This window comes from Macaca nemestrina, chromosome 17 (genome assembly GCF_043159975.1).
Source record: "Macaca nemestrina isolate mMacNem1 chromosome 17, mMacNem.hap1, whole genome shotgun sequence".
Taxonomy (NCBI): domain Eukaryota; kingdom Metazoa; phylum Chordata; class Mammalia; order Primates; family Cercopithecidae; genus Macaca; species Macaca nemestrina.
Genome location: NC_092141.1, coordinates 86,503,457 through 86,514,711, shown reverse-complemented (window position 1 = coordinate 86,514,711; position 11,255 = coordinate 86,503,457). Strand labels below are relative to the sequence as shown.

Below are 11,255 nucleotides of genomic sequence, written 5' to 3'. Positions count from 1 at the left end.
GCTCCCTATGTGCAAGGATGGACAATGGGGGTGAAAATGGAGACACTTCAGTCTGTAGGAAGAGGGCTTCAAGGCAGAGGGACTGCAAGGAGCTTCAGATGGGGGATGGGCAAAGTCATCACAGCCGGAAGGACCTTAGTGATTTAGATCCTTACCTTAATGACATCTGCAAAGACCCTCTTTTGGAATCAGGCTGCAGGCTGGCACCCACCCACAGGGGCTGACCTGACTCTCAACCTGCCTGTGCTCATGGCAGACACCAGCCCATGGCGCAGAGGCTCCACTGGGCCAATGCCCATCAGTTCATTCAGAGAGGAACCTGTCTGCTTTCTCCAAAACATGCAGAAGTCAGGTGCCTGGCAGAAGAGCCAGGGGGTGCCCAGAGAGGCTGAGACAACCCCAAGTTTTGGTGGCACAGTCAGCCTGGAACCCAGACTTTCCGAGTCCCAAATTAGGACTTTCCCACTCACCACTCCACTGCCCATGTTGTCCTGGAGGCCCTGAAACAGGGGGGCAGAAGGAGATGTAGGGGGTCCAACAGTGTCTCCTACCTCACCAAATTCACATCCATTCAGACCTTAGAATGTGACCTGATTTCAAAAGAGCGTCTTTGCAGATGTCAGGAAGGTGAGGATCTAAATGAGATCGAACTGAATCAAGGTGGGCCCTAAGTCCTGGAAGAGTGCCCTCTTGGCCCTCTTGACCCTCCAGGACAGAGAGAAGGCTGTGTGAAGACAGACACAGAGATGGGAGTGAAGCGGCCACCAGGAGCTGGGGCAGGAGAGAAGATCCTCCCCCAGAACCTTTGGAGGGACTGAGGCCCTGGGACACCTGGATCTCAGACCTCTGGCCTCTAGAACTGTGAGAATAAATTTCTGCTGATTTCAGCCCTGCTGCATGGTCGTCTGTTAAGGCAGCTGCAGGGCACTAATACATGTGGGAGGAGGGATCCGGGTGAGGCTCCTTCTGCACACGCCAAGGGCATCCGGACCAGAGCTCCCTGAACCTTACTTCCTAAGCTCACATGCAAAGGAAAGCTCACTCAGCCAAGGCTCTGAGTTCTAATCTATTTGGAGTCAAGTTCTCTTGGAATGGGTTAGGTTGGCATAAAACAACTGTCAAATACTGACCAGTCCAGAGTTCAATCTAATATAAACTTCCGAAAGAAAAACTTATTTTCAGCCAGCCATAGTGGCTCACACCTATAATCCCAGCTCTTTGGGAGGCCAAAGCAGGAGGATCACCTGAGGCCAGGAATTTGAGATCAGCCTGGGCAACACAGTGAGATCCCATCTTTACAAAAAATGAAAAAGTGAGCCAGGTGTGGTGGTACAAGCCTGTGGTCCCAGCTACTCGGGAGGATCACTTGAGCCCAGAAGGTAGAGGCTGCAGTGAGCTGTGATCGTGCCACTGTACTCCAGCCTGGGTTACAGAGCAAGACCCTGTCTCAAAAAATAAAACAGAAAAACTTTTTTAAGGATACATTAACTAGAAGCAGCTCACAGCACCCCCTGTGGACGCCCTTCAGATCCCCTACTTTAATGAAAGCGTTCAGATCTGCCGTTCGCTTTTCAGTCATCTCCGCTGATGAGTGCTTCTCAGACCCTGGGAACCTTTACCCCAAGTAGATTAAACAACCCCCTAGCAACCGCCTTGATGCTATCCTCACTCTTCACAGTGCTTTGAAATTATAAGTTCTCAGGGAGTTTGTTAGTTTTAAATCTTGGGAGTCTGAATTCAAGATCTAACCTGGCCTGACTTTTGGTTTTTTTTTTTTTTTTTTTGAGACGGAGTCTCACGCTGTTGCCCAGGCTGGAGTGCAGTGGCGCGATCTCGGCTCACTGCAAGCTCCGCCTCCCGGGTTCCCGTCATTCTCCTGCCTCAGCCTCCTGAGTAGCTGGGACTACAGGCGCCCGCCACCGCGCCCGGCTAATTTTTTGTATTTTTAGTAGAGACGGGGTTTCACTGTGGTCTCGATCTCCTGACCTTGTGATCCGCCCGCCTCGGCCTCCCAAAGTGCTGGGATTACAGGCTTGAGCCACCGCGCCCGGCCTGGTTTTTTTTTTTTTTGAGACAGCGTCTTGCTCTGTCGCCCAGGCTGGAGTGCAGTGGCATGATCTTGGCTCACTGCAACCTCTACATCCAGGGTTCAAGTTATTCTTCTGCCTCAGCCTCCCAAGTAGCTGGGACGACAGGCACATACCACCATGCGCAGCTAAGTTTTGTATTTTCAGTAGAGACAGGGTTTCACCATGTTGGCCAGGCTGGTCTCAAACTCCTCACCTTGTGATTCACCTGCCTCAGTCTCCCAAAGTGCTGGATTACAGGCGTGAGCCACTGCGCCTGCCCTACCTTTTCTTGCCCACGCTTCTCGTCCACCTGCAGCTGACCCGAACCTGTCCCGAGGCCCAAAGAACCGCACCCCAGGAGCAGAAGAAACGTTGTCACTCAGGAGCCTTCTGCGTTTCTGCATTTGAAACATTTATTTCAGGAAATACATTTTCAACACTTTGTCATTTATACAAAAAGAGACAAATTTCTTGGGAGGCACGTAGCAAAAGGCCATTGAGGAACAGAGCCTGATGAAATGAACAATTTCTCAAAGTCTGGTTACAGAGAAGGAAAGTGAAGCGTCTCTAGGCTGGGATGCTGCTGCCCACCCCCCACCCCACCCTGCCACCGAGTGACGCTGAGGCTGGGCAGGCCACATGGCCTGGGCCCTGGCGCTGGCCACTCATTTCCTTCAAAATCTTGGTTTTGGCAAAAACACGGCAAGTTGGCAAGTAAACTGTCCCGCCGATGGGGGTGGTGAGGGGTCCTTCCTCGCTTGGGTGGGGAGGGAGTCAGACATCCAATGCCCGGATTTCCATGCGCGCGCGCGCACACACACACACACACACACTCACACTCACACGCACGCTCCCTCCCGCTGCCCTTCTCCTGGCTGCAAGCAGCCAGCCCGGGGCCTGCAGATGCACCTGGTGATGTGTCTACCCGTGTGGAGTCTCATCAGGCCCCTCTTTCTCCCCAGAGCAAGACAGGGAACAGGAAGCAGGAAGGGACTTTGGTCATCTGTGCCCTGCAAAGGCAGGCCCCACGGGTCCCGTTGTGGGGACGGAGGATGAGGGGCCGGGCCATGTTGCCATGAAACCTCGCTCTTCAGTTCACTGTGGACTGTGCACCCCTGACACCCGGTCTCTCCTTCCTAGGGGTTCGTTACCATGGGCCCTGAGGGGAGGGGCCCAGGCATGGGTAGGACAACAGGGTCAGGCTCGCCTGGCCTCCCACCTCCCCAGGTCACAGAGTCAGCAAGGCCTGGGCCAGGAGGGGGGAGTGGCGGGGGTGGCTGGCTGGGTATTAATGTAACCACAGCCCAGTCTTGGGCCAAACCCAGACACTAGACAGACAGACGGACACACACGTGGACACACACACACACTTCCCTGGTCACTTGGGCAGGGCAACCGCCGGGCAGCTCAGGCCACTCTGACCAGCCCAAGCCACTGCCCACACATGCCCCCGCCAGCCTTCCTTCTGGCACCTTCCATGGCTCCCTCCCTCAGCTCCTCCACCAGACTCACTTGCTCGGACCTTTTCAAAACTGGGGCATGAGGGGGTGGGGGTCATCTTTCCTTCCTTTTTATCCTCAATCACATCCCAGCGCATCAGCAGCACCTGCAGCCCTGTGGGAGGGGTGGCATGAGAGGGGGATGGCAGGGAGATGAAGACGCCTCCCTCATTCCAGCCTGTCTCCACAGAGCCGCCTGCGGATGGCTGAGATCAAGGCACTTTCTGCTCCAGGACGGGCAGCTGCCACGGGGCTTGGAGTGGCTGGGCAGCCGGTGGCAGGGGACCCTGGGATTTTCTACCCTTAGGAGCAGGGCGGGGGTGGGGGCTGAGTGATGGCCACGCCACGTGGTGGGCGGGGGTCCAGGTGCCCCCGATGGGCTCCATTCTCCCCTGGGCTCTGACACACTCCAGGGGACGGGGCCGACGGGGATGGAGGGAAGCATGCAGCCCACCCAGCCTCTCGGCACGTGCGAGGCCTGGCCCCAACCCCGAGGCCCCCGGCACTGAGAAGCCCACACGGACGGATGATCTGCACACCGAAGCTGCTCTTCTGAGCCCTCGGGGAGCCAGGCCTGGGGACGGAGGGTCACATCAATTCAGTGGGTGCTCTCACCCCTGCTTCTGGCTCGAGCACAGCCTCCCCACAACCTTGGGGAAGCTGCGAGCTCATCACTGACTCACTCAGAGGGAGGCCCCTTCCCTTGTTTCCTGGCAGCATGTCGAAGGGGTGGGGAATGATGACAAATGGAGAAAATCATATAAAATAAAATGGGGCAGTGGGAGGGCCTGGGGGGGACGGAAAAGACTTGGGGGCAGGATCCCGGGGGTGGGCAAGGCGGCGTCTACATCTCCGGGGCTTCTGGCTCCTTCTCCTCCACGCCGTTGGCCATGGCACTGCTGCCCTCATTAAGGCGCTTCACACGGTAGGCCTCGAAGTGGATGCTGCTGGTGATGTCCTTGATGTTCTGCATGTGTGTCCTGGTGCGGGGGCAGGCGGGTCAGTGAGGTGGGGGGCGGGGCCAGCGGGGCAGGGCCCCTGCTTAGCCTGCCTCAGACTCAGGCCCGCCTGACCCCCTGCCACTCCCCATCCCCACTGCTTGGCTCCCCATGGGGTCCCCCAGGCCCACCACGTTGGACCAGATCTGGTACACGTTTGGGGGGAAGGGTCAGTCCCCCTGGTAAGCCCAGACTCAGTCAGGACACACATATTCCAATGCATGTGTCTCCCTCTGGGTCCACCCTGTGGTTGGTCCAGGGCCCAGGGACAGTGCACAGACTCAGAGGGACAGGGCTGGAGCCTTCTTGCTCCAGGCCGGTGTCCAGGGTGCTGGCAGGGAGGAGGCAGTGGGTGACAGCCGGCCTCCAGGGCTATGGCCTGTGGCAAAGGGCTGAGTTGCCCTTGTCCCCAGGAAAAAAAAAGTCCTGAACTCAGATTTTCATTCCTCTGCAGCTCAGGAGGAATATTTTGGAGGGAAGTTGGAAAGCCCAGTCTCCCCACGATGGCAGAACGGCTCCCGGCATCCCCCCACCTCTGTCCTTGCCAACCTGGAGGCCCCTCCTCTTGATAACATTCCCATCATTTGTGCCACCTGCTTGCTGAGGAAGAACTGAGGAGCCCCTGGCACTCTGGCAGGAGGTCCCCAACCCCATTCATCTGCCCAGGCCAGGGCTCACACTCCAGGGACCACCCACCTGGCACCCTCTCTCACGGGGCTTCCCCTCCTTGCCCGGACTCAAGGGAGCCAAGAAGCCTCAGCCAGGTGAAAGGGGTAGGGGTCAGAGGCCACTGGGGTCGGAGCTGGAGACATCCCATGCTGCCGACGGGGCCTACACGTGAGGCCTCACTGGGCCCTTAGTGGTCACCGGGCAGCTCTAACGGGCCGGGCCACAGTGGACCAAAGCTCAGCCTTCCCATCCAGCCAACTTCACGGGGATTAAAAAAGACCTTCACTGCTTGCTTCATTTCCCAGTGGGTTTTCTTTTTAGAAGACGGGCTTCCAAGATCTTCCCAAGGACAGGGCAGGCAGGTGGCAGGGTGTGCCCACTCTGCCCAGGGCTTCAGCCCCACACCCTCTGCCCCCACCCACTGTAGGGCCTCTTAGGGATGAGCCGTGAGCCCCACCCAAGCCCGCTGTCTCTCACCTGATGAGAAGGTCCCGCAGGTAGGCGAACTCACAGTGTGTGGTGTTTTCAACTAGGAGAGGAGACAGGAGGGGCTTTAATGTCCTGGTGGAGAAGCTCTGCCCGGACCCCACCTCTCTCCCCCTGCCCAGCAATGCTAGTGCCAAGAGCAGAGCCCGAGGGCCGCCCCAGGGGCAGGAAGGCAGGGGAACCGCCTGCTCTGCGGCTGAGTATAGGACACCTGGCACTGCTCTCAGTCTGGGGGATACTGGGGTGACCAGTATCAGCTCCTGCTCCTGGACAGCTCAGCTCCTGCCCTCCAGAAAGTTCCTGGCTAATGGGAGATGGCACAGTGACCAGGCCAAATAGGAGCATGGGAGGAAGCCACAGTGGAGAAGCCAGGGCGCCGGTTCCCTGCACCACTGGGGTGACCAGGGAGAGCAGGACGTCCCAGCAGAGGCCTGAAGACAGGAAGGGGGCTGGGCTGCTGGGAATGGGATGAGGCAAGAATCAGAGCTGGGATCTTAAAGAAAACCTGCGGCCCACAGGGTGTCACCTACACAGCCCCGTCCACCTTGCCTGCGCTCAGAGCACACACACACAGGGACAACACACACAGGGGCTACGTACTGTGGACGACCATTCACAAGCTCAAGAATCAGCAATGCTAAACATTGCTCAGGGACACGTGTACTTCATATAACACACACAAGCCCAAGCTCGGGACAGTGGTCACTTCTCAGGGACGAGGAAAGACTGGGCACATGGGTGCCCACAAGTGCCCCCGGGCTCGAGCTGGTGGCCATCTCAAAGTGGTCATTTTATTGCTGTGCTCCATAACTCCTACATGAACACACAGTGCCTGGCACGTATAACTGTTACAACAGAAGGCCTTTTAACGAGGAAGGCAGTGAATGGCATCACTGGAGGTGAGGAGCCGGGCAGGAAGGCAAATAAAAAGACACCGGTGCCCTCCCGTGTGATGAATTTCATCTTCACACACCTGCAAGTGTCTCTCATGATTCCTTGGTTATCCCCATTATCTGATGAAAATGGGGCATAGAGGCTGGGTGCTGTGGCTCACGTCTGCAATCCCAGAACTTTGGGAGGCCGAGGCGGGTGGATCACAAGGTCAGGAGTTCGAGACCAGCCTGGCCAACATGATGAAACCTCGTCTCTGCTAAAAATACAAAAATTAGCCGGGCCTGGTAGCAGGTGCCTGTAATCTCAGCTACTTGGGAGGCTGAGGCAGGAGAATCACTGGAACGCAGGAGGCGGAGGTTGCGGTGAGCCAAGATCGCGCCACGGCACTCCAGCCTGGGCAGCAGAGCGAAACTTCGTCTCAAAAAAAAAAGAAAAAAGAAAAAAAAAAAGAAAATGGGGTATAGAGGTATAGAGAATGCAAGAACTGTGTCTGTCTGAGTTCCACAGCTCGTAAGGCTGGAGCGGGATTCAGGACCCATACACCCGGCTCCAGGCTGCCCCATCACAGAGCCATATGGCTTTTCCCCAAGTTAAAAATGTCTGGTTTTCACTTGGTAGGCCAGTAGGAAGGGCCGGGGCCTCCACCTTGCCCAGTCCTCAAGTGCTCTCAGTGCTACGCCAGTTGCCTTTGCCTAGACCCTTCCTGCCATGGCCCTGTGTAGGGCGGTGTCCACACTAGAACCTCCTGCAGACTGACCAGCAGCATTCTCATCTAACACTGAGGGGCAGCGAGAGCCGGCAGGAAGAATGGAGCTCTCAGGCTGGAGTTGCAGTGTGTGATCGCTGCTCCCTGGCTCGGGCAAGTTACTCTCATTCCCTCAGTTTCCTCATCCATAAAATGTGGATAATAACGTCACCCGCCTCTCAGGGACATGAGGATTAAATGAGTTCATGGCATGATTAATTACACCCCACATTTCTATTGACAATATTTGGGGTGGTTTCTAAGGATGGCAAAGATACAGCATCTTGTGCTGTTCACCAAGTGGGAGGCAAGAATGAGGCAGAGCCCTTACTAGCCCGGGTGTCAGGTCAGCTAGGAACTCACGGGGCCCCGATATAAAAACCCATCAGTGTTGAAGGCACATTTCCAGGGTCCTCATATAAGACTGCTGGAATGTGGGCCCCACTACCTCACAACTGTCCTGACAGGTTCCAGGCTGTTCCTCAGCTGGAGCCAGTGGTGCGCAACAATGCACAGGTCAGAGAGGTGCAGGGACCCCAGCCTTGTGCATTTCCTGACAGCTTCTGTCACCAGCCACCTGCAGTACCCAAGGCTGGTCACCAGGGTGCAGCAGAGGCACGCCCATAGCAAAGCAGCCAGCCCATCTCAGGCCCATCCATCCCGAGCTCTCCTAAACCTGTCTTTCATAAAAAGGTTCCTAAACAGCAAGAATTATTTGGGCAGAGAGGAAGAGAGGAACTGCAGGCAGAGGGGCCAAGGGGAGGCAAGCCAGCCTGACATCACAGGCGGATACTGGAAAACACCCAGGCCGCACCCTGCTGGGCAGCTCCTGCGGGGTGGGTGGGGCAGGCTCGGTGGTAGGGGAGCAGGGCAGACAGGGGAAAAGGCCCGCATGCCTCTCCACACCCTCCTCCAGGCATGAACTCCCATCTCGAGGGAGTCTGGTGCAGGGCTGGAGCTGTGGATTCTAGAGCTGCCTCCCGTTCTGGATCCCTTGGCAGGTTTTCTGCTCACAGCACCTCCTCAACTCTGCAAGGAGGGTGGGTGCGGGGAGCTCTTGGCATGAAGTGAGATAACTCATTGAAGCCAGGGGCACAGGAGCGTTTGATGCCTCCTGATAATTGTCATTATGACCATTTTCTTAGAGCAACAGCTTCCCAAAAAGCTCTCGTGGTCTTTGGGACAGTCTCTCAACTCACTAAAATCTTGGCACACTGCACCCACTTTGTGGATGATGAAAACTGAGGCCCTGGAAGATTAAGAGACTTGTGCTTCCTGCGCTACTGGGCCTTTCAGCCAAGTGCTCTCCAGAACAAAGTGGCTTTTCCTGCTCCATTTCCCTCTGCACCTTCCCCTCTTCCATTCTAATGAGAAAGGAAGCGGCAGAGAGAGGAAAGCGCAGGAAACGTTTGGGCCCATCCCTCCCGGGGTGTCACGACCAAGAGGGGGTTGAATTGTGGCCCCCCCCCACCTGGGGCTCCCATCCATTCAAAGATATGGTCAAGGTCCAGGCCTTGGTACCCATGACTGTGACCTGACTTGGAAAATGTCTTTCTTCAAAGATTCATTAAGGATCTCCAGATGGGATCATCCACTTAGTCTAGGCCCTAAGTCCAAAGGCATCCTTACAACGAGGAGGAAACAGGCTGGGCTCGGTGGCTCACACCTGTAATCCCAGCACTTTGGGAGGCCAAGGTGGGCAGATCACCTGAGGTCAGGAGTTTAAGACCAGTCTGGCCAACATGGTGAAACCCTGTCTCTACTAAAGTATAAAAATTAAGTCAGGTGTGGTGGTGCATGCCTGTAATCCCAGATACTCGGGAGGCTGAGGCAGGAGAATTACTTGAACCCAGGAGGCAGAGGTTGCAGTGAGCTGAGATTGCACCACTGCACTCCAGCCTGGGTGACAGAGTGAGACCCTGTCTCAAAAAAAAAAAAAAAGGAGGAGGAGGGATAGGACAGAGATACAGGGAAGAAAGCCCTGTGACAATGGGGCAGAGATTAGAGCATGTAATGCCTTTCCAAGACAGCCAGGAGTGCTGGGAGCCCCCAGAAAGAAGGCGGCATGGAAGAGGCTGGGCCTCAGGGCCTCAGAAGGAAACAGCCCCTGCTTTTGGACCTCTGGCCTCGGGAACTGTGAAAATACATTTGTGTTGTTTCAAGGCCCCTCATTTGTGCTAATTGGTTACAACAGCCACGAGAGACTAAGGTGTGAGGGTCCCAGGAACTTCAGCAGGGTGAGGGTCCGAGGGTCCATCTGGCTCACAGAGCTACGGCCCACCCCTTTTCTAGGCCCGGAGAAGTTGGGCGATTTGTCCAGGGCCACACGGGTGCCCGTGAAAGAGCCTGCACCAGTTCCCAGAACTTGGCAGCCTCCGTCCCAGCTCCTGTCTCCCCGAATCCTTCCCTGCCCGGGGAGAGATCCGGGGTGGAGGCACCCGCACAGGCCACTTGCCCTCTCACTTCCCAAGGGTTGAGTGGGGACGAGGAGACCCCTCTCTCTGGGTGGGGCAATGCAGTGGTTGAGGTTCCACTCGTCCCCGGCTCAGGCGTGGCCCACAGGCTCTGAGTCAGCAGAGGGACTGTTTCCCGTCTGTCTGTAGCCCTGGCGCCTGCAGCGAGTACCTTCGATGGTGCCCCACTTGGTCTTCCTCCCGAGGATCCTCTTGCCGTTGACCTGGTACTCGTGGTCACTGCCCACCACAGCAAACGGGATCATCTCCTGGGGAACGGGCGGATGGCGCTGGTTACACATGTGCGGGAAGGCCATTCCCCTTCCTGGGCCCCTGGGAGGAGCTGCCTTGAGTCTGGGGTCCCCCAAAAACGAGAGCCTCAGCCTGAGATCACCAGGTACAGACACCCGGGCTCAGTGCTCTCTGGCCCCAAGAATATCATCTCATGGCTTAAGGTCCCCCAAACCTCCCCCCACCACACCTTTCAGCAGGAACTGGGGGTCCCCCGGGAAGAACATCCCCGTGGATCCACTCACCCGGAACTTCTCGTTCACCAGCCGGTCCTCCGAGTCCTCGTCAAACTCCTTCTGGGGGTACACGTCGATGCCGTTGGACAGCAGGTCTGCGGTGATCTGGGATAGAGGGAGAGAGTTGGGCACATCCCTGTGGCAAGCTCTGCCCGCCCCCCGCCCCCGGTGTTTGCCGCCACATGACCTCCACACTGAGCTGCCCCAGGCTCAGGGTCAAGGGCAGGCTCTGGGGGTCTGTGACCCCAATCACCTCCAACTCTTGTGCCTCCCGGGGGGAGCAGGGGCAGCTGCAGGTGAGTTGGTCTCAAACTCCTGACCTCAAGTGATCTGCCCGCCTCGGTCTCCCAAGGTGCTGGGATTACAGGCATGAGCTACCGCGCCTGGCCCAACTTCTCTTCCATCTAATAAAAACCAGGCAGGGCCGGGTGAGGGGGCTCATGCCTGTAATCCCAGCACTTTGGGAGGCTGAGGCAGGAGGATCCCTTGAGCCCAAGTGTTAGAGACCAGCCTGGGCAACATGGCAAAACCTCATCTCTACTAAAAATACAAAAATTAGCCAGGCGTGGAGGTATGCATCTGTAATTCCAGCTACTCAGATGACTGAGCCTGGGAGGTGGAAGCTGCAGTGAGCCATGACTGCGCCACTGCACTGCAAACTTGGCAAGCGAGCGAGATCCTTTCTCAAAAAAAAAAAAAAAAAAAAAGACAAAAAACAAGGTGGGCCACATCTCACGGCCCCTCCTCGGCCTCACTCCCTGAAAGAGAGATTCACCATCCGCCTGGTCCAGGCCTTCTCCAAAACCCCCCCAGAGAATCTGCTGGAGAATGGGCCCTCCCCCAAAGCTGCTTTTGAGATATGGGGGAGCTGGAGAGGCCATCTCAGGGACGGCCCCCAGCAGCCACCCAGGCCAG

The 11,255-nt window shown here is 56.8% G+C and overlaps 1 protein-coding gene and 1 pseudogene across 10 annotated transcripts in view; both read right to left on the bottom strand.

Moving 5' to 3' along the window:
- Positions 1-2,457: 2,457 nt before the first annotated feature.
- SEPTIN9 (septin 9) overlaps positions 2,458-11,255 on the bottom strand; it is a 215,495-nt gene continuing 206,697 nt past the window's right edge. For all 10 annotated transcript variants that reach the window (XM_071083638.1, XM_071083640.1, XM_071083639.1 and 7 more), the window contains 4 exons: positions 10,350-10,445; positions 9,986-10,082; positions 5,713-5,764; positions 2,458-4,548 (listed from right to left, as the gene is read on the bottom strand). In XM_071083638.1, coding sequence (XP_070939739.1) covers positions 4,413-4,548; positions 5,713-5,764; positions 9,986-10,082; positions 10,350-10,445 — 381 coding nt within the window. In that variant the 3' untranslated portion in view covers positions 2,458-4,412. The remainder of the gene's footprint in view (positions 4,549-5,712; positions 5,765-9,985; positions 10,083-10,349; positions 10,446-11,255) is intronic.
- On the bottom strand, positions 3,448-4,166 carry LOC112424523 (uncharacterized; annotated as a pseudogene).